Below are 23,887 nucleotides of genomic sequence, written 5' to 3' on the forward strand. Positions count from 1 at the left end.
GTTTAGCCCCAGGCAGGCTATCCCAGAGGTTACCCAACAGCCAGGTTTAGGACCAAATGAAGATGCTCCAATTACATGGTTATTAAGTAAAAAAAAATACACTGCGAGAAGTATTTTCCATTTCCCCACAAACATGCTCTGCTTTGGTCACATCTAGCTACAGGAAGTTCTTAGAATACAGTCTTTTGAGAGGGAGTCTCGCTTTGTCGCCCAGGCTGGAGTGCAGTGGCATGATCTCGGCTTACTATAATCTCTGCCTGCCCGGTTCAAGCGATTCTCCTGCCTCAGCCTCCTAAGTAGCCGGGATTAGAGGCATGCTAGTTTTGTATTTTTACTACAGATGGGGTTTCACCATGTTGGCCAGGCTGGTCTGGAACTCCTGACCTCCGATGATCCATCTGCCTCAGCCTCCTTAAGTACTGGGATTACAGGTGTGAGCCACCTGTCCGGTCAGAACAGTATTTTTTTATTTTGTCTATCATTCATACATATTTCTGTTCCTTTGTATGTATGTCTTGTAATTTTTTTGTTGGAGATTAGACATTTTAGATAATATACTGCAGGAATTCTGGGTACTTGATCCTCCTCCCTTTAGGACTTATTTGCTTGCTTGCTTATTTATGTATTTATTTATTTTTGCCACAGGGTCTTGCTATGTTGCCCAGGCTAGTCTCAAACCTCTAGGCTCAAGTGATCCCCCTGCCTCAACCTTCCGAGTAGCTGAGATTACAGTCACTGTGTCTGGAAGGAATACAGCCTTTTGATCCCATGACATTACCCAAATTCCAATTTCTCTTTTAAGCCTTGGCTCAAATGCTATCTATACTCTGCTGCCTCCCCCAAGTCCCCCCAGTGACACACAGGGTCCTCCTCTCTACCTGATGTTCTACTTTGTCAGAGCAACATCACAGCAGTGACATTCCACAACATTTGGTAGCAAACCCTTTGTCCAAATGCAGTCATATGCAGGACCGAAATACAAGAACTCTAATTTGGAGAATTCATAACATCTACTTTTCAAAATACAAATCAATGCTATCTGGTAAAACAGGGTATCTGGACAAAAAAAAAAAAGATTTAAAATGTATGGCTAGAGAATAGTAGATATGTTCTTAGAATAGATATAATATCCAAATTAATTCACTCAGATTAGTGGCAGTAAATAATAACAATTTTTTTTTCCCCAGACAGAGTCTTACTCTGTAAGTAATAACAATTTTTTTTTCCCCCAGACAGAGTCTTACTCTGTCACCCAGGCTGGAGTGCAGTGGTGCAATTTCAGCTCAGTGCAACCACTGCTTCCTGGGTTCAAGCAATTCTCAAGTCTCAATCTCCTGAGTAGCTGCCCAGCTAATTTTTTTTTTTTTTTAAGATGAGTGCCCAACTAATTTTTGTTTTTGTTTTTTTTTTTTTTGGAGACAGAGTTTTGCTCTGTTGCCTAGGCTGGAGTGCAGTGTGCCATCTTGGCTTACTGCAACCTCTGCTTCACGGGTTCAAGTAATTCTTCTGCCTCAGCCTTCTTAATAGCTGGGATTACAGGCATGCACTACCACACCTGGCTAATTTTTGTATTTTTAGTGGAGACGAGATTTTGTCATGTTGACCAGGCTGGTCTCAAACTTCTGAACTCAAGAGATCAGCTGGCTTCCGCCTCCTGAAGTGCTGGGATTACAGGCATGAGCCACTGTACCCGGCCTAATTTTTGTATTTTTTTTTTTTTTTTTTTTTTACGTAGAGATAGGGTTTCACCATGTTGGCTAGGCTGGTCTCAAACTCCGGGCCTCAAATGATCCGCCCACCTTGGCCTCCCAAAGTGCTGAGACAAACTGCAGGCATGATCGACTGCGCCAGGCCAAAAATTACCTTTTTTTTTTTTTTTTTGCCATTTGTCTCACAATCTCAAGATTTGCTCTAATTTAGAAGAAAAGTTTTACCCTATGCTTGCAAAATTCTAAATTAGTTAAATTTAACACAAACTTGGTGTGAGTGAATGTTTAATGATGCAAAGCATGAGAGACCAGGTAAAATTACTGGCTCAAAATTATGAATCCTGCCTTCTTTCAGCCATACTTCGATTGAGGCAACTATAGGAAAACTGAAAGAGCTGTTCAGGGTTCAAGGAGAGTGGGGAATGGCTTCTCACAGTCCTTAGTTCTGAGGCTGAGGGAACAGAAGTGCTGACAGCAGGGGCCATGAGTCTAAAAGGACCTTTGTGTCAAGTAACATACAAAGATTGCTCTGTCCCACCACTTCCTCTCTGTCCCTAAGGGACTTCTGAAGGGGTTTTCGATAAGGTTGCCTGAAGAAAGATATTTCCCATGCGTATCACATCCGGGAGGCGGTTCACATCACTCATAAATGCCAGGAAGGCAAATCTTAGCTGTCGTGTTACACAGCCTGCAGCAGCAAGAAGCAATAGTTTCTGTATGTAAGCTGACACTGAAACAGGAGCCGTTTTTGGGTAAACAATGCTTTTTCATGTTTGAAAAAAACTAATGTAGTAGTAAAACCTGAACAGATGAGGCATTTTATAATCTTTATTTAACTGTTAATGTGATTATTTCCATTTTGCTATAGAAACCCTATTGATTTTAACTCTGGGATGCTATTAGAGTCTTAAATAATGTATAATGTTCAGCATTATTACACTAACATTTTAGTATTTTAAAAATACTGAATTCTGAAACACACCTGGCCCTTAAGGGTTTTGGATGCAAGATTTTGGATCTGTCATAGTGCAGTGGCACAATCACAGCTTACCGTAATCTAGAACTCCTGGACTCAAACAATCCTCTTGTCTTAGCCTCCCAAGTATCTGGGACTACATGTGTGAGCCACAATGCTTGGCTAATTTTAATTTTTTTGTAGAGACAGGGTATTACTATGTTGCCCATGATGGTCTTGAACTCCTGGGCTCAGTGATCCTCCTGCCTTGGCCTCCCAAAGCGCTGGGATTACAGGCATGAGCCACCACATCCAGCTATATTATTGCATTTTTTTTTTTTTGAGATGGCATTTTGCTCTTGTTGCCCAGGCTGGAGTGTAGTGGCACAATCTCAGCTCACTTCAACTTCTGCCTCCTGGGTTCAAGCAATTCTCCTGCCTCAGTCTTCCAAACAGCTGGGATTACAGGCACACATCACCATCCCCAGCTACTTTTTGTGTTTTTAGTAGGGACAGGGTTTCACCATGTTGGCCAGGCTAGTCTTGAACTCCTGACCTCAGGTGATATGCCTGCCTCAACCTCCCAAAGTGCTGGGCTTACAGGTGTAAGCCACTGTGGCCTGGCCTATTGCAAGTTTTAAGGAGTAGCTGTAAAACTAACTCTCCTTCCTTGAAAGATACCATTTTGCAATAATTTGCAATATAGTAGACTCTAAAAGGGTTCAAAAAGTTGAAGAAGCCTTTCTGAAACACAATTACCAGAAATCTTTCCTCTTTTTCCAGCCAGCGCTGATCTTCTTCCATTTCCTGTTGCTGTCGGATTAGCCGCTCTTCCATCAGGTGGGTTGGCAACACTTGCCCAATCCCTCGCAGGTCCAATGCTGTAGAGTCCTGGAAGAAGGGTGGAAAACAGCATGTCCAGTCTCCTAAGTCTGCTCCTATGCTCCTACACTGTTTTATGTGTCTTTCAAGAAAAGATAAGCAAAACAGCAAGTGTGGTGGAAAGAGGATCTCTCACACTGTGCTTGTGGGGGTAACTTTTCTGGAGGGTGCAATTTAATGTATGTCAAGCATCTTTAAAAAGTATACAATCCTTTAGCTCACAGATTCACTTGTAGGGGTCTATTTTAAAGAAATAACACAAGATATGTGCAAAGAATACGTTGTTACTTATAGTAAAAAAAGTAGAAACAATCCAGAAGTAATAGAAGGCTGAAATATGATACATATTATAGAGTATCAAATATTAAATAAAAGAACATGAATCAGCAGACAACTATAGATACTCTTTGGTTCAAATAAGTAATTTTTTTTCTTTTTAATGAGATGGGGGTCTTGCTATGTTGCCCAGGCTGGCCTCAAACTCCTGGGCTCAAGTTAGCCTCCTACCTCAGACTCCTGAGTAGATGGATCTATGGACATGTGTTACTGTACCCAGTTCAAATTTTTAAAATATAGGAGTAGTTCTTGGTTTTATCAGGAAAATTTAGTAAAAATTAACATGGTCCAAAGAACTGAATGCTCTGTCTTCGTTTTTCTTTACTGGCCTCATGTGTATGCTGATTATATTCAACTTAGGGATCTGTCTTTCAAATAAATAAATGGACTAATGATTTTAGCATTTCTCCCTGGGTATTTCTTTTAGTTAATAAAAAGTTCATGAAATCAGAAACCATTTGAGTAGATGGGGTATCCTGATCTTTGAATTAAGTCATTAAAATTGGGCTGGGTGTCGTGGCTCATGCCTGTAATCCCAGAACTTTGGGAGGCTGAGGCGGGTGGATCTCTTGAGGTCAGGAGTTCAAGATCAGCCTGGCCAACATGGTGAAACCCTGTCTCTATCTAAAAACACAAAAATTAGCTGGGCGTGGTGGCTCCTGACTGTCATTTCAGCTGCTCAGGAGGCTGAGGCAGGAGAATTGCTTGAACTTGGCAGGTGGAGGTTGCAGTGAGCCGAGATCATGTCACTGCACTCCAGCCTGGGCAACAGAGTAAGACTCTGTCTCAAAAAAAAAAAAAAAAAAGTCATTAAAATCAATAAATCTTAGGATTTAGAAATAAAAGGTGCCTTAAGCCATGCTTTATTACCTTTTTTTTTTTTGAGACAGGCTCTTGCTCTGTTCCCCAGGCTGGAGCACAGTGGCAAGATCGTGGCAAGATCATGGCTCACTGCAGCCTCGACCTCCTAAACTCAAAAGATCCTCTTACTCCAGCCTCCTGAGTAGCTACGACTACAGGCAAATACGACCATACATGGCTAATTTTCTATTTTTTTGTAAAGACAGGGTCTCACTATGTTGCCCAGGCTGGTCTCAAACTCTTAGGCTCAAGCAATCTTCCTACCTCAGCCTCCTAAAGTGCTGGGATTACAGATGTAAGTCACTATTGCCCAGCTTTGCCATGTTTTATAAGTTAACAAACTGAAGCCCAAGACACCCGATTTACCTCCACATTGGGCTGCCACATTGATATCTCCTGAGGTCTATGATTCCATGAATCTGCTTGGTCCAAAAGAGATGCCTGACCTGGATAGATGCTGCCAGCCATAGCTGTGATTCCATGTGAACCAGGGTAGCCAGAGACCTGTGAATGAGTTAGGAGGCAAGGTAATGTTCGACTATAACATCTGCACAGTTCTGCTTCACACACAAAGGAAACTAAGATTGCAGAGAATACTGTGGTAGGCAGAATTACAGCCTCACACAAAGATACCCATGTTCTAAGCCCTTGAACATGTGAATATGTTTCCTCACATGGCAAAAGAGACTTTGCAGATGTGGCAAGGATCTTGAGATGGGAGGGTATCTGGGATATCTGAGTGAGTTCAATGTCATTACAAGGCTCCTTAAAAGTGTAACAGGGAAGCATAAGAGGAGAGAGGGACATGGGATCACTGAAGAATGGTCAGAGAGAGTTAATTCTGCTGGCTCTGAACGTGGAGCAAGGGGACCATGAAACAAAGCAAGCAGGTGGCCTATAGAAGCTGGAAATGGACAAGGAAATGGACTCTCAGCTAAAGTCTCAAGAAAGGAGATTTGTTATGGCTGAATTAGAGAGCTAATGCAAACATATACTAGAAAATAAGAAATTGTTTCTCTGGAATTTCACACTTACTGAAATAATGAGGGCAGATCATTCCTGGATGTAAAAGCAACAGGAAGCCACAAAAATGGCTGTGCCATGCTCTCGTGTAGAAATCCCCTTTCCTGCCCAACCAACCAGTAACCCCCAACATGAACAACAACAACAACAACAACAACAACAACAACAACAACAAAAACCACACACACCAAAAACCCCCAAATGTTTGTTCTCTAATGAACTAGGAGCTGATGGTAGGATAAGTTGTACCTTTTAAGTCCTGAGTTCTAACAATGATGACTAAGGCAGAGAGAAGACATTCAGCTGGACACAGAGAAAAATTTCAAGGCAGAGGGAAAATAAGAGGGGTTTCTTTACGTGGTTCCCTCTATTAATCAAGAGAAAGATAGAGAACAGACTCGGTACTGATTTCCACACCTCATTAGGCTAGTGTTAAATGGCTGGAGGTTGTCAGTTAATTTTTTAGTGAGATAAAGCACAGCCAAAACTGTATTTCCAAATATCAATACATCCTTCAACAAAGGTTTTGTGCATTTATTAGGTCTCTATGCATTAATTTATTTCACAATTCCATATGGACAACACGAAATTAAAGAATTTTCAAGTAAGATATACAGTTAGTTCTTACAGTTTGAATGAAAATATCTTAATAATAAAAACTGCTACTAAAAGCAAAATGCTACATCATGATTTTTGGTGAAAAGGGACATATTATTGCTAGAAAATATTTAGAAATTTTCACAACAAGGAGCTTTAAAATGGTCTAAGGCAGTTTTCTACATAATACTAACCATGTAGAAGGTTCGCTTTAGGTTAAAAATGAAGTAACATAGCTGGTCTCATTTACAAGACAGGAAAATTTGGACTTGCGAATGGTTAATCATACATGAGTTCAATGAAAAAAAAAATCTTTTACTTAATTCTCTATTCACTCATTTCTACACCGTTAAGTCCTAAGTTCTTAAAGTACTGTTCTAAGCACTTAAAGTAGAGACAAGTCCCCACTCTAAGGGGTTTCCACTGCATTGGTGACAGCCAGCCAGTAACAAACATATATTAGAGTTTCAAATCTTGACAGTGCCATAGACCAGGCCTGCTAGGACACAAAGAAAACTGTCTCTCTGCTAACAGTCTGTCTCATTAAGCAGGTGTTGTCATGTTTTTCTCTCAACAATGCTGGTATTCAATTCTCACTCAAGGCCAATTCACTTTCCGTATCAGCCAGGCACAGGCTCAGGGGCTGTTCCCCTGGTGCCCATCTGCTTGTTTGCCAGAGCTCAGGGTCTCTTAACAATCACAGAGATGGGTTTTCTTTCTTTAAGCCACTACATACCTCCCATTGCTCTGACCCTTGCGCTGGGCCAGGGTTCTCGCTTCTTCACTTACAGAATTGGTAGTAATCAAAACTGACACAGGGCCCTGTGAGCCCCTACCATGAGAAAAGAGAGTACCTTACTTGTCTTCAAATTCTCAGTACATAGAATAGTAATAGGCAGAAAGTAGATGAACATTCAGTGCCACCTTGCTGAATGAACGGACAGGTGCCCTAGAAAACTCAAATAATTTCACTCCTCTGCCAGGCAAGTGGCCATCTCAGAACAGTGTCTCCCAAAACGTAAGTCTGAGTCATCTGCCTCAGAACCCACTGAGGTTGCTTGTTAACAATAAGCTATTCTTGGGCTCTACTTCAGAATTAATATATTAGAATCTGAGGCTAAAGAGGCTAAAATTTGCTGTTCTAAACTACCACTGACATATCATCTTTTCTAATAAGAAAGTGCTTACATTCTCCCTTGTTACTAACAGTTAAGTACCAATAGTTAAGATTTTCTGCCCATCTTGACCCAAGAGGTGTTAATTTAAACCATGCTCTCAACAACTCTGTGAAGCAGACAGGAAAGGCAAGTACTGACACCCTCATTAGGACCCTGATTCCTATAGACATTACAATGAGTAAAAAAAAGCTAAGCCCTAAAAAACACACTGTATATGATCTATTTATATAAAATTCTAGAACAGGCAGAATCTCTGATACTAGAAGTGAGAAGAGCAGTTGCTCCTGGGGCAGGAGGTGCCTGATGGAAGGGGCACAAAGGAACAGCCAGAGTCAGAGATACTCTGCATCCCAAAGTGGGGATGGGACGCACTGGGGTATGTATCTGTTGGAACAAAGACCTGTGCATTGTAAGGTAAACCTCAGTAAAAGTTAATTACCTTTTTCTCAAAAACAAATGAATTGTTTGCTTTGTGTCAGGTCCTTTTCTTTCAAGGATAATTTTCTTCTAATTGGTACAGGATATTTGTTTACAAATCTAACACTTTTCACGCTTGTCTGTATAGTATTTCATCTGGTTTCTGTAAATTTTGAATTTTACTCTTGCTTTCCAGAAAAACTGTCCAGTTCAGTACTACCTCTAAAGAGTATGTGCCCACTGGCTTCATCTTGTCCTTTGCCATAGCAAATGGATGAAAAAGCACCTAAGAACGGCAGCAGGGCCTGGTCCTGCCCACTTGAAGACAGAGTAAAAAACAAATGCTTTCTGCGTGGGGTGTCAAGATAACATTCACTCAGTGATTACAGTAACCGCTTTCTCAGCTTTCTATCAGCCAAATCATACTCGTAAGTACACAAATAAGAATACGCACAATGTACCTCTCTAGCCCAAAAGTGCTAAATAATCAAATAATACATTTTTTCTCTGTAATGACTGGCATACCTGGTAATGATTGGTTTGCACCATGTGCTGTGGGCTGGGATAAAATCCTTCGCTGGATCTCGGACTAGGATAACCTGGTCTGCTGGGCTGTAAAATCAACATAGCATCATATGAATGAACCTTTGATTTTGGTAAACCTGTGCTTTATAAATAGAAAAAGATATTTTCCTAATAGCACTTAGTTGAAAAGAATGATTAAAAGGTGCTAAGACATTTCAATAGGGAAAGAACAGTTTTTTCAACAAACGATGCTGGGGCAACTGGATAGTTACATGTGAAAAACTGAAGTTTGGCCTCTTCCTCCCAACACACACAAAAATTAACTCAAAATGGAGTATGGATCTAAATGAACAGTTAAAAACTCTAAGATTCTTAGAAGAAAACACAAGAGTAAATCTTGGGCAAGGCGTGGAAGCTCATGCCTGTAATCTCAGCACTTTAGAAGGCCGAGGCAGGCAGATCACTTGAGGCCAGGAGTTCAAAATCAATCAGGCCTATCTGTTGGGAATGTAAAATGGTGCAGTCACTATGGAGGACAATATGGCTATTCCTTAAAAATTAAACATAGAACTAGCATATGATCCAGCAATTCTACTTTCAGGTATATGTAACAGAGAAATAAAAATATATATCCACACAAAAACATGTACACCAGCTACTCAGGAGGCCAAAGTGGGAGGGTCACTTGAGCCCAGGAATGAGGTCAGCCTGGGCAACACAGTGAGACTGTGTCTTTAAAAAAAAAAAAAATTAAACATGAACATGTACATGAATGTTCTTAACAGCATTATTCATAATAGCTAAAAAAGGGGGAATAGTCCACGTCCATCAACTGATAAATGAATAAACAAAATGCTGTGAATCTATGAAAGGAATATAATTTATACTTAAAGGGAATGAAGTACTGGCACATGCTACAACATGGATGAACTTTCGAAACATTGTAAGTGAAAAAAGCCCGTCACAAAGCACAACATATGATTTCATTAATGAAATATCTAGAATAGGAAAGATATCATTCACATAGACAAGGACATGAGCAAGTACATAAGTGGTTGCCAGGGGTTGGAAGGAGGAGGAAACAGGGGAAGATTGCTAATGGGTACAGGGTTTCATTTTGGGGGTGATAAATATGTGCTAGGCCGGGCACTATGGCTCACACCTGTAATCCTAGCACTTTGGGAGGCCGAGGTGGGTGGATCACTTGAACCCAGGAGTTTGAGAAAGGCCTGGACAGTGAGACATTGTCTCTACTAAAAACAAAAGTCCTAAAATTGACTGTGGTGATGGTTGCACAACTCTGAATATACTAAAAAACATTGAATTGTACAATTTATTTATTTGAGACAGTGTCTTGCTCTGTTGCACAGGCTGGAGTGCAGTGTACAATCCTGGCTTACTCCAACCACTGCCTCCTAGGTTTGAGCGACTCTTGTGCCTCAGCCTCTCGAGTAGCTGGGATTACAGGCATTTGTCACCTCACCAGAATAATTTTTGTATTTACAGTAGAGACAGGGTTTCGCCACATTGGCCAGGCTGGTCTCGAACTCCTGGCCCTAGATGATCCGCCTGCCACGACCTTCCAAAAAAGGCATGAGCCACTGCACCCAGCTGAACTGCACACTTTCAATGGATAAACTGTATGGTATGTAAATTGTATCGAAATAAAGCTATTGAAATATCACTAATAACAAAATGGGATACTGAATATTCTGAGCCTGAGGGACCCAAATGCTCTCTGTCCAGTTGTCTGAGACCTAGAGAGAATGCATTTGTATTCTATTGTTTGACTAATTCCTGGTTGTGTGACTGTGGTCAAGTGAGGCAACTGACTGGCTTCTAGTTCCTCATGCATAAGATGGGGGGTGAGCTAGAGGATCTCTAAAGTCACTTCCAGGTCTTAAATTCTCATTTTGTTTGTGGGACAAATGAATTCAAAGTTCACAGTGAAAGAACAATTTATTCTGAAACAGAAGGCTGAAAGAAGTCAATAAAGTCTTCTAAAACTTGGGGGATTTAACAAGGTGGAAGCCCGTTATTCTCTAGCTAAATTAAGACCAGAATTAAAGGAAATGGATTTAAGTCCTAACAAGCTTAGGAAAGAAAATGGCTTAGTGCCTGTGTCTCTCTCCCACAGTGCTGGGTGAACACACGCTTTGCTCTAGTTAGGTCCAGAGCATGCTTTGGTCTCTAAAATCAGTCTCATTTTCCCCACAGCTTTGCTTATACTGTCCCCCTGCCTGGAAGGTCTCCTCCATCCATCTGTAGAACACTTCTGATCCTTTCAGTCAATTAGATGTTACTTCATGCAGCAGCTCCTGATTTTGCCAGTGTAACATAAACATGTCCTCTGCTCTCCTAAGGAGGCCTTTTTCAAACCCAACCTTGGGTTGCAGGTACTTTTGCACTTGCTCTAGCTCTGCTATTGTAAGCCATTAAATTCCTGAGGGTGAAAAATCCTTCCTTTTCACTTAGTCCTGTCATGTTTCAAACAGTGTTCCAGATAGTCTACTCTAAACATAACTAAATAAGAACATGAATTCCCCCAAAGACACCACAAACAGGAAAAGGGTATAAAGGGAACATTCTAGGTTTTTCTCTACTCTGTGTGCTAGGGTGGCAATTTCCAAAGTGTGTTCTACAAAGTGGTTGTGCTAAATTAAAAGAGGTTAAAAAAAAAAAAGAGTCTGGCTACCTTTGTACTTGTTTTAAAGATATGTGTTAGTATGTAAGCATTAATAATGGTTGCAGGGGAAAGTGTTTCCTGAATCAAATGTTCTTGGAGTCCAAGAATGGAAGGAGGCAGAGCCGGGAACTGGAAAAATAAACAGAGCTGACAGTTGCCCAGTGATGCACTCCTGATAAATTCAGGGGAAAAAAAAAAGTTGCAATTTACTCTGTATTCTGTCTGTAATAAACTATGTACTTTACATACAATTTGATAATTTCGATCACCACATTGCTATGAAACAGTATTATAACCCCTATTTTACAGAGTCTCAGATAAATTGGGCAATCTAAATAGGGGCATATGGGCGGTAATGGTAGAACTGCCTGACTCCAAAATCTGCTGTGCCAAGATGCTATTCTATGACAAGCGTACTTCTGACTCAGCAAATAAAAAGGAACATACAAAACAAACAGATCAGAGAATGGCAAAAGCAATGTAAAACATCTCACAGTGATGCAAAGTCTTAACTGGGTAGCAAATAACACAAGGTTCCATTTCAAAATAAAAATAACAGGTAAAAAGTTGAAAATATGTCTCATGATAGACAAAATATTTGCACAAAGGACACCACAAAATCAAATGTTGCTAACCAACAGCCATGGAGAGTGCAAATGTATTGGTAAAACAGCTCTGCTTCTGTTCTCTACAAATTGGAAGTTAGCATGGTGGTTAAGAGAATGCCAGTGTTCACAGTTAGGGTGCTTCAGCTCTCTGTGACTCCCTACTGTCAATAACAAAAGGAGTACAATAACCAGCAGCTACCTCCTGGAGCTGCCATAAAGATTAAATACATTAATATATGTCAAGATCTTTGAAAATGGCTTTCATACAAGTTCAAAAGTGTCACCTGCTAGTAAGTACTATGAGTTAGCAGAATAATGATACCTCCTCCTCCAAGACAGAAACTTGGATTTTAATAAAGCAAAATAATGGCACAGGGAATTTTTGCTGAAATTCTCCCAAGTGAGGAAGGAGAGAAAGGAAGGCACTGGTATTCTAAACTAGAGGTCCTCAACTGGATGGCACTGTTCCTTCAGAAGCATTTAGAGTACAGTCAGCCCTCCCTATCCACAGGTCCAGCATCCATGGATTCAAACAACTGCAGATTGAAAATATACAGGAAAAAAAAAACAACCAAGAACAATAATACAAACAAAAAGATAAGTGTAACTATGTAAGCTGGGTGCAGTGGCTCACATCTGTAATCTCAGCACTTTGGGAGGCTGAAGGGGGTAGATGGCTTTGAGCTCAGGAGTTTGAGACCAGCCTGGGCAACATGGTAAAACCCCATCTCTACAAAAAATGTAAAAATTAGCCAGGGAATGGTGGCTCACACCTGTAGTCCCATCTACTTGGGAGGCAGAGACTAAAGAATCACTTAAGCCCAGAAAGTGGCCTGAGACTGCACCACTGCACTCCAGCCTGGGCGACAGAGCGAGACCATGTCTCCAAAGATAAATAAATAAACAGACACACACACACACACACACACACACACACACACGTATATATATATTATATAAATGTTTATATACTATATATGTATATGTTACATATGTGTGTATATATTATATATGTGTGTATATTTATATATATGAAACAATGTAGTATTTACATTGTATTAGTTATTACAAGTAATCTCAAGTACACTGGAAGATGGGCTGGGCATGATGGTTCAAGCCTGTAATCCCAGAACTTTGTGATGCCAAGGTGGGTGGATCAACTGAGGTCAGGAGTTTGAGACCAGCCTGACCAACATGGTGAAACCCCATCTTTTCTAAAAATACAAAACAATTAGCTGGGCATGGTGGCAGATGCCTATAATCCCAGCTACTCGGGAGACTGAGACATGAGAATCGCCTGAAACCAGGAAGCGGAGGTTGCAGTGAGCTGAGATCGCGCAACTGCACTTCAGCCTGGGCAAAAAAGTGAGACTCCATTTCAAAAACAGAATATGCCAACAACAACAAAAAACTAAAGTATACTGGAAGATGTATGTAGGTTATATGCAATACTGGGCTATTTTATATAAGGAATTTATGCATCTGTGGATTTTGATCTCCATCCCTTGCAGATATTAAGGGACAACTATATTAGTGAGGGTGCCTTCCATGATTGCACAACTGGTATTAAGGTAGATGTGAGCAGGTGAGATTTCTGGCAATGAGGGGACAGGCCTGAACAACAGGATTTGTTTCATATCCCGCAGGACTTCTTTTTTTTGTTTTGAGACAGTCATGCTCTGTCGCCTAGGCTGGTGTGCAATGGCACAATCTCAGCTCACTGCAACCTCTGCCTCCCAAGTTTGAGTGATTCTCGTGCCTCAGCCTCCCAGGTAGCTGGGATTACAGGCATGAGCAATCACACCTGGCTAATTTTTTTATTTTTATTTTTTGAGATGGAATCTCGTTCTGTCACCCAGGCTACAGTGCAGTGGCGCAATGCTGGCTCGCTGCAACCTCTGCCTCCTGAGTTTAAGTGATTCTCGTGCCTCAGCCTCTAGAATAGCTGGGATTACAGATGTGCACCACCACGCACAGCTAATTTTTGTATTTTTAGTGGAGATGGGGTTTTGCCATGTTGCCCAGGCTGGTCTTGAACTCCTGGCCTCAAGTGATCCACTCGTGTTGGCCTCCCAAAGTGCTAGGATTAAAGGCCCAAGCCACCATGCCCAGCTCCCAAAGGACTTTCTACTGTCTCTCTCAACTTTACGTAAGTAAAATAACAGCAACAATACAATCCCTGTTGCTTGAACACAGAGTGAATTCCACTTTACATATTAACACACATGACACTTTGTATAGTTTATGAAGCACTGAACTCTCCAGAATAGCAATTACCGTGTATACTGATGGGCAATTTTATTTCATTTAAACTTTACCAATATTTTCTTACCATTATAGAAAATAACATCACTAAGACCAATGAAATTCCTATCAGTTAAAGCTGTGGGGTCTGCTAGTCGCTGCTATATTCATGGTGAGTCCACAAACAGGTGTAAGGATCTGGCTATGCTACCACGTCTCCCAATGTCACCAGACCCGAGTGCTTTATACATGCATGCATAATGTTATAAAAAATGACTTTCCTTTTCTTTCTCCTGTGCAGTTAGGTCTCCAAACACTAGTATTCCTACATTGATATTTTGAAATTGGTAAGTCATTCTATTACCTATGTATTTTATTTCAGGATTAGTAAACAAGATATTATAAAATCATTTTTTATAAAAATGCTGTGCTTGGTTTGATTAGGGCTGAAGAACAATGTTCTGGGGCAGTTACTCTGAAACATTTCATTTTCAGGACCCCTTTACCCTCTTAAAGATTACTGAGGACTCTAAGAGTTTTTGTTTATTTGGAATATAACTACCAACACTCATACTGTTAGAAATTAAAACAGATACTAAAAAGTATTTATTAATTGACTTAAAAATAACCTAATCACATATTTAAAAAACACCTACTTTCTCAAAACCAAACAAACCAGACTGAGAAGGACACATGTCCGTCTACATTTATGTAAATCGCTTTAATGTTAGGCTTTAATGAAGGCAGAAGGTTCTCATATCTGTTTCTGCAGTCTGTTGTCATGTTCTGTTTTGTTGCAGTATACGAGGGAAAAAAGGAACCTCATACAGCTGTACAACTGAAAAAGGGAGGAGTATTTCAGCATATTGTGGGCACAATTGTGGTACTGTTTTACGATTCAACACCAAAATGCAAGTAGTAGCTTCTTAAAGGTGACTTGCGATGTGGAATTTAAAGTGGTATCATCTGTTACATTAAAATCCATAGAGTTAACGGGGGGAAAAACGGGAAAAGATCCATTACTTTATCTTGTACTTTCAATGGACCTTCTACTCGTGATTTTGTAACATCTGTGTAGGTTATTTGGAAGATACTGATTTACTGTGTTATACAGATCCTCCCAATGTCAACATTTCAGTAAACAACACGTATTTTTAAAAAAATCACGTTAATATCCTGAGCTTACTACAACAGTCTAAGAATTTAGAATGCTGCCAAGATCACAATGGTAAGTTTTTCAAAATTCAAATTTTTGCTTGAAAACTCAAATTTTATCACTGATAACAAATAGTTGTTTTCCTGGAAGTGACAGCCTCACTTCTTTCTCTTCTGAGAAAATATCTACCAAATATGCAACTCTGAACAGTATGTCTGCCAGCTGTTCTTTCAAGTAAAGATGGTCTTCCATGAAAAAAAGTGTTTAGTCCAGCTTGCAACTCAACTGCACAGTGCCTTCCTCAAGACAGACATAATGTCAGGGTGTGTAGCAGCAGAGCCAACATGTCCTTCCCGTGTCATCATGTTGGATACTTTTCACTGCTTCATCAAGGCCATTCTTCTGCAAAATGGCTTCTTTTTTTTTTTGGAGACAGATTTTTCCTCTTGTTGCCCAGGCTGGAATGCAATGGCACAATCTTGGCTCACCGCAACCTCCGCCTCCCGGGTTCAAGCAAGTATCCTGCCTCAGCCTCCCAAGTAGCTGGGATTACATGTGTGCACCACCACGCCCTGCTACTTTTGTAGTTTTAGTAGAGACGTGGTTTCGCCACGTTGGTCAGCCTGGTCTCAAACTCCTGACCTGAGGTGATCCACCTTCCTCAGCCTCCTAAAGTGCTGGGATTACAGGCATGAGCCACTGTGCCTGGCCGGAAAATGGCATTCTTTTTCTTTTTATGTGAGCACAGGGGTGAAGAACACAGTGATGACCAGTACAGTTTCATGCCACTGTGCTGATTTGTGTTAAGATGTCAGCAGTTCTATCAATCAGTAAAAATGCCAACATACTGGAAAAGGCAAATAATATCATTTTTTTTTTTTTTTTTTTTTGAGACAGAGTCTTGCTCTGTCTACCAGGCTGGAGTTCAATGGCATGATGTCAGCTCAGCGCAACCTCTGCCTCCAGGGTTCAAGCGATTCTTGTGCCTCAGTCTCCTGAATAGCTGAGACTGCAAGTGCAGGCACCACCATGCTCAGCTAATTTTTGTATTTTAGTTGAAACGGGGTTTTGCCATGTTAGCCAGGCTGGTCTCAAACTCCTGGCCTCAAGTGATCCACCTGCCTCGAGCAAATAACATCTTAACATTATTATCAGATGAGTTCTGATATCACGGACTGGTCATGGGGACCTACAGAGGTACAAGGACTACACTTTGAGAATAACTGTTCTAAGATACTTTTCCCCTGAGGCTGTCCATTGATCCAATGGGAATCTCCAGATGAAAATGAGCATTTAATGGGGCACTCCCATGCAGGGCTTGTCTCAGGCAAAGTTCTCTAAAGATTATTATTATACGAAAAAATTGGTATTAAGTATGATGAAGCGATCCATACATATTAATAATTAGCTTTGTGGTTATAATGCTTTTAATATATTCAATAAGTATAAATAAGCTTTAAAAAAATTCAAAAATTTATATTTTTTTTGAGACAAGGCCTTGCTATTTTGCCCAGGCTGGAATGCAGAGGTGCAAATACAGCTCTCTGTGCAGCCTAGACCTCCTGAGCTCAAGTGATCTTCCTGCCTCAGCCCACTGTGTAGCTAGGACTACAGGCACATGCCACTATACTTGGCTAATTTTTTAGATTTTTTGTAAAGACGGAGTCTCATCCTGTTGCCCAGGCTGGTCTCGAACTCCGGGGCTCAAGTAATTTTCCTGCCTCAGTCTCCCAAAGCACTGCGATTATAGGTGTGAGTCACCACACCCAGCCTGTAAGTAAACTTTTAATTGGAATCTGGATTGGGAAAGAGAAAGACATTTCACCTTATAAAACTAATTAAGCTACATTAAAATTTTTCTATATTAGTGTTAATAACACAAAATTTACCTACTGAAGCCTGAGATCCTATCTGAATTTCAGAAATTTAAGTGGTTCTGGAGGCTGACATGAAGGGACTGTTTAAGCCCAGCAGCTCAAGAGAGCTTAGGCAACATAATGAGAATCCTACCTTTATTAAAAAAAAGGAAGGAAGGAAGAAATAAATAAATCTAAATAAGACGGCCGGGCATGGTGGCTAATGTCTGTAAACCCAGCACTTTGGGAGGCTGAGGTGGGAGGATCACCTGAGGTCAGGAGTTTGAGACCAGCCTTGCCAACATGGTGAAACCGTGTTTGTACTAAAAATACAAAAATTAGCCAGGTATGGTGGTGGGTGTTTGTAATCCCAGCTACCCAGGAGGCTGAGGCAGGAGAATCCCTTGAATCCAGGAGGCGGAGGTTGTAGTGAGCTGAGATCCACCACTGCACTGCAGCCTGGGCCACAGAGCAGGTTCTGTTTTCAAAAAAAAAAAAAAAAAAAAATCGAAGTAAAAGTTACTTATTTTAATATATCACAGGCAGAATTATGAAAACTCACCAGAATCTACCTAATTCTCATTTCACAAAGTAGAGGAAGTGAGGAAATACTGACCTACCATCTTGGAAATCACGGACTCATTTCAGATATGCCAAATACTGTGACCATAAAAGCAGAATTTGATTCTAAAGATAAACACTGAGAAGGCAAAAACTGCATACAGGACTTGATTCTGATTGGCATGGAAGTTCAACAATTAACAAATTAATATTTGTTAATAATCATCAAGCATCTGTAATCTACACTGCTTTAGATGATTTTTCTAGCTATTAAAACTTTTTTCTTTCTTGAGATAGAGACTGTTTGTTGTCCAAGCTGGAGTGTAGTGAGATCTTGGCTCACTGCAACCTCTGCCTCCCAGGTTCAAGCAATTATCCTATCTCAGCCTCCTGAGTAGCTGTGATTACAGGTATCCACCACCATGCCTGGCTGATTTTTGTATTATCAGTAGAGATGGGGTTTTACCATGTTGGTCAGGATGGTCTTGAACTTCTGACCTTAGGTCATCCACCTGCCTTGGCCTCCCAAAGTGCTAGGATTACAGGCGTGAGCCACCATGCCCGGCCGCCATTAAAACTTTTAATCTGGGGGTTGCAAATCTTTTCTTTAAGGGAACAAGAGTAAATGTTCTAAATTGTGTAGGCCATACTGTCTCTGTAACGACTATTCATTTGTGCTTGTGTAGGGTGAAAGCAGCTGTGGATAATACACAAATAAAGGTGTTTCAATAAAACTTTAACAAAAACACAGTGGCTATAGTTTCCTTATCTGTTTATTTAACAAACCTTTGTGTGGAATGGAACAATCTGCTTATAGGAAAGAGTCTCAAAATATGTAATTTGAAAATATTTTTTAAAAAAAGTATGAGGAAAAAAAAAACAAAACAAAACAAAAAAAAAAGTATGAGGATATGTAAATTTTTAAGCCAAACTAATCTTTGTACTCTGAAACCAAAAAAGCAGCCAAGAAGCCTCATTATTGCTGCCCATGAACCTAATTTAGAAAATTAGTCATATTCTAAAAATCTAATAGATCGGGATATAGAAAAATGTATAGAAGAAAAGAATTGATTTAATCCTGCGAGTTTTAGCAAAGTGTTGCATTCTGTGGTGCTCATTACCAAATATGTGACTTTGCACTTAAGTGTACTAAATAAAGTGCTGTAAAGTGAATTATCTTCTAACATCCCCAAGAGGTAGGAAGTACAAACAGTCATTTGCAAATGAGAAATGTGAGATTTGGAGTAGGTAGGTAACTTGCCCAGTCATCAGACTATAAATAGCAGACCCATATGTGAATGAATCCACTTGGATTCAAGGCCTGAGAAGTTAATGATGAGATTCTCCTGCCTCCCAGTACTGGACTATTCTGCAGTAGTTCGCAAATTTAAAAAAGGCAAACTTGTAAACAGAACATGGAGGGCCTCAGATGCTGTGATGCGGGGTACATGTTTTTTCCTGTAGGTAACTAAGGATTTCCTGTTATTACGCTAGGAACGACAGAGAAACGTTCAGGTGTTCTCACTGCCTAGTTTAATGTAACATCCATCAGACAGGTATGTTTTTCTTCTTTGGGCCTCGGCCCTCCTCTCTGTAAAAGGGGCTGGTCTGAGGCACCCTCTGTCTCTCAACTTCTGCATAGTTGTGTTACTCTCTTGTTTTCACTTTCAAAGAATGTTTTACTGATATAGAGTTCAAAATAATGACCAAGAAAAGTTTTCAGCCTTCAAGATGAAAAACATTAGTATAACATCTAAATAGTACTTTGTCTTACCAGATTTCTGAACACTTTTCATAAAGAAAATTAAGAATTGACAAAGTTCCTTAATATATTTTTTTAACTAATCAAATATCAAATGGTGACAGTAACTACTAACTACAAAAATCCTATTATCTATTAACTTTCCAGAAAAAAGACAGAATTAGAGTATTCATGGCAAGTAACCCAGTGTGTGAAAATAGCATCCTGTCAAAAGCCAATGGTATATAAAGACTTATTAATCTAGGGAAAGCATTACTCTGTCTAAAATCCCCAGCGGTAGCACAGCCCAGCAACTGTCAAAGGCCTGGGCTGAACTCTCCCAGGCAGGAGGGGCACCAATAAAGGATCTGAACGTAAGTGGGCAAGTAAGGTCTAGGGAAGCTGCTGGAAGATCTTATTAAGGAAACAAAGCAACTGCAACGTGCTTGCTTTCCCAGCAAATAACCCAGTCACCAGCTATGAAAAGAAAAAGGCAAAACTGTGCATTCAGTTCTCAACAAAAGAATACGGTCAGGTAGAAACAGACTCATTTTTAAATAAAGCAAAATGCAAAGCATCTGTGACCTAGCTTCATATTTTAATCCAGACTTGATCATTAGGGAGATCTCTGACAACCAACAAAGGAAAAACCTCCTTCAAGTTAGGCAGCACGGGAAAAGCATTTTAAGATGACATCTAATCCAACTGCTCATAGCTTAAAACAGCCCCTACTTGAAATACAAGTGAGGAAAGTGAGTACACATGAGGGTAATACAAAAAGACGAGCAAACAAACAAACAAAAAAACAATTGGTGTTATAACTATTACTCTTAGAATAACATGACATTCTATATTCTCCTCATAGAAAACAGCTGCCTAATCGTAAATCTCAAAAGTAAGAGTAACCCCAAAGTTGGGGTGAGGACGGTAGCTACCTTGGGCGGTGCTTCATCAGACCCTCCGGAGTCCCAGGACACTGTAGCCTGTCTTCTGGACTCCATCCTCATGCGTTCTTCTTGCTGAGCCTTCTCTTCCTCCAGGATTGTGCTAGAGAGACAACACATTGTCTTAGGGGAGCTGACAATCAGTTAGCACACACTAGACCCCACCCTGAGTTATCTAAGGAATACCAGTTGGCTAACAGTAGATGATAACAATAAAGAAAGGATCCTATAGACAGGGGAAGGAAGGATCAAGTTTCTAACTCTTCATGAAATGATTCTAGAATAGCCTTGGTCCAAATGGGCAAGTCCATTTAAGGCACAGCCATAGGTAAGAAAAAGACAGCTGGTAAGAAAAAGAAGTTGCAGAAAATGAAGGACAGGCCAAGAAGAAATGTTTGCACGCCAAACATCTGCTATTCTTGAGCAGAACAGAATTACCCTGAGAAATCCCACGCAGCATTTCATCAAGCATATACATGTCTGAGGACAGATTCTTTTCACACATAATGTGATCACACCAGCAGTTACGTGACCAATTAGCAATCTGGCCAATAATCACCCTAAATTGCTAAATACAATCTTCCTATCGTTCAGCTTAACCAGTGCTTTAACTGATCAGGAAAATAAGGAAAAATGTGATAGTATTTACAAATGCTTCTGAAAATACTACTTGCTTTAAGCTGGAAACCCCATAGTTGGTAACACTGCTACTTACCACGGCTTGACTACTCAGAAGCTATCTGAAGTCCCACATATGCTGCAGCCTCTGCAGTGACTGCTAGGCGGCTTCTTCATCTTGGCTGTTTGCCATCATATAAACCCCTCAGAATGCAGCCAAAGTGAGACTCTGCTAGTTTCCCATTCCACACAGATGCCCCAGGGCTCAGCAGGCAGCAGGTCTTTGAAACCTTCGTCCTAACTATGGCAAACAGCTCTTCCTACATTCCTACAGCTCTAGAGTTCTAATAATGACGCTCATTCAAAGTTTCTGGTCTCCTGGTAGATAGTGTGCAGTAAACAACCACCCAGAATTACTCAGGAAAGAGTGACATCAGTGCACCAGACTCTTTCTAATCTGGGAATTTGCTCAACTGTTTAAAAAGACATTCCTGCTTGGTTGGAGGCTAGAGTGTGCTGCTGTTTCTCACACAACTCAACTTACACAGTCACCTTCTGAGTCAGGAAAAGAGACAAAATTTATTTTGTAACTGCCCCAAGTCAGCAAACCATCACTACAGATGTTAACTTTTTTCATCCCCAAACAAAAGGGAGTGTCTGCCTCAAGAAATGATCACATCAGCATTTTACATAAAAGCTTTTAGTCAAAAGTCCTACTCCATTCTCAAGATATGGTTTTGGTTTCTTTCTTGCTCTGGCTAGGTGATCATGGCTCAGCAAACACCCCAAAACTTTTCATAGCATTTAAAAATTGTGCAGCAACCTTGACAGACAGGCAAGATGCTCACTGGGTGCCAGAACTGTTAGGAACCTGGTCCCATGTGCCAGGCCCAGGTGAGTCCAAGTAAGTGGTGCAGGGAAGTTTGGGGCCAGGTCTAGGGAAGGAGCACAGGGGTCCCGAGAGGGCCACTCTCTCTGCCCTGCCCCTCCAATCAGAAGAGCCCTCCCCTCAGCTGCTGGGAGGATTAAGGGAAATTGTGGCTGTGAGAGCATCTGCTGTAAGTGTTAGTTGTCATCAGTGGGTATTTCTAATGGCATTTATTTGAGGGCTGCTCATTCAGCAAGTATTTGGTAACTTGCTAAGGTCTTTGAGGTGCTTTGTCTAGGAGAAAAGAAATACTCAAAACCTTGAAACAGGGCCAGGCAAGTTGGTTTATGCCTGTAATCCCAGCACTCTGGGAAGCTGAGGTGGGAGGATCGCCTGAGCCCAAAAGTTCAAGACCAGTCTGAGCAATACAGCAAGACCCCATCTCTATAAAAGATTAAAAAAAAAAATAGCCAGGTATGGTGGCACATACCTGTCGTGCCAGCAACTTTGGAGGTTGAGGTAAGAGGACTGCTTGAGCCTGGGAAGTGGAGGCTGCAGTAAGCCAAGATAGCACCACTGCTCTCCAGCCTGGATGACAGAGCGAGACTTGTCACACACACACACACACACACACACACACACACACACACACACACACACAAAAGAAAGAAAAGAAAAAACAACAACAAAAACAAAACAAAACAAGAAAACCCTGAAACAGGACATGAATGTTATGACTAAGCAGTAGAGAAGAGCTTGGCCTGGTACATTCTAGCTGCAGAACCAAGGGGGAGCGGGCACTATCTCAGGCCCTGGGGGAAGGTTAGGGAGGAAGAGTCCCAGCATCCCAGCAGGTTACAGTTATAGACTCATACCAAGCACATAATGCTTATGTGCTCTTGGTCATGTAACAAGCATTACATGACTAAGGCATAGCAATGTTTTCTGTCCATTTCTTATGTGAAAATAAATACCTTTATATTTCAATGTTTCTTATGTATTTAAATTTATGACTTAAAAAAAACACCTTTTGTTATACTTGGAATGAAACAGTGCCTGGCACATAGCTGACACTTAAGTATTTGCTAAATGAACAAATACTGCATATGGATAAAATATGTGCATTATCATGACCTATTAGATGTTTAACTTAGCTGAGAAAATTCAGGGATCCTTAGTGGTTAAAAAAAAACTGAATTGGAAAACAGCAAGGCTCAAACTCAAAGAGTTTGAGTCACGCTGAGATCAGGATTAAATCCTGCCACAGAAAGGTTATATGACCATGGACCACTCTGTCCCTCCATGCTACCTAACTACCCTATCTTGAAGGGTTGTTGTGAGGACCTAAATGAAAATTAGACAACCTATGTGACGAGCTCTGAAATGCAAGAAGCTTTTAAAAATGTAAAGAACTATTAGAAATTCCCCATCAAATAATATCCTTTGTGCTAATGGCTACCATTCCCACAAAGAGCTCTAAGTCTTTTTCTTTCTTGTTTTTGGGGCGGAGTCTCAATCTGTTGCCCAGGCTGAGGTACACTGGCGCGATCTCAGCTCACTGCAACCTCCGCCTCCCAGGTTCAAGCAATTCTCCTGCCTCAGCCTTCCAAGTAGCTGGGACTACAAGTGTGTGCACCACCAGGCCTACCTAATTTTTTTGTATTTTTAATAGAGATGGGTTTTTACCATGTTGGCCAGGTTGGTCTTGAAATCCTGACCTCAAGTGATTTGCCTGCCCCTCTCTCCCCAAGTGCTGGTGCCTGGCCTCCCACCTTTTTTTGTTTGTTTGTTTTAAGGAGATAGAGTGGCACTACATTGCTCAGGCAGGTCCTGAACTCCTGGGCTCCAGAGTAGCTGGGACTACACACTTACGCCATCATGCCTGTGCAAATACTTCAAATGAGTTAAAATCCAAGTAGAGCTTGAGATACAAAGGAGCAACCATGTCTTTTCACAAATCCATCTAATTACCTATGAAGTGTTAGCAATACAACTATTAAGACTGGCCATCAATCAAACCAACAAGAAGATGCCTGCTGAAACAGACACTAATACACAATGCCTTTGAACTTGACAAATATAAAGACATTACAACTTTAAGGAATAGGAGTTGATACTTTGA

The 23,887-nt window shown here is 40.8% G+C and overlaps 1 protein-coding gene across 31 annotated transcripts in view; it reads right to left on the reverse strand.

Moving 5' to 3' along the window:
• PTK2 (protein tyrosine kinase 2) overlaps window positions 1-23,887 on the reverse strand; it is a 352,445-nt gene that overhangs the window by 39,547 nt on the left and 289,011 nt on the right. For 29 of the 31 annotated variants that reach the window (XM_064384640.1, XM_064384638.1, XM_064384629.1 and 26 more), the window contains 4 exons: window positions 20,271-20,382; window positions 8,484-8,570; window positions 5,110-5,247; window positions 3,424-3,555 (listed from right to left, as the gene is read on the reverse strand). In XM_064384640.1, the coding sequence (XP_064240710.1) occupies window positions 3,424-3,555; window positions 5,110-5,247; window positions 8,484-8,570; window positions 20,271-20,382 (469 nt within the window). Of the gene's footprint in view, window positions 1-3,423; window positions 3,556-5,109; window positions 5,248-8,483; window positions 8,571-20,270; window positions 20,383-20,994; window positions 21,370-23,887 lie in introns of those variants that run through there. The other 2 variants (XM_064384652.1, XM_064384653.1) reach the window with 2 other exon arrangements.

Source organism: Aotus nancymaae, unplaced genomic scaffold (assembly GCF_030222135.1).
Source record: "Aotus nancymaae isolate 86718 unplaced genomic scaffold, 86718_ANA_hifiasm-v0.15.2.pri h1tg000036l, whole genome shotgun sequence".
NCBI classification, from domain to species: Eukaryota; Metazoa; Chordata; class Mammalia; order Primates; family Aotidae; genus Aotus; species Aotus nancymaae.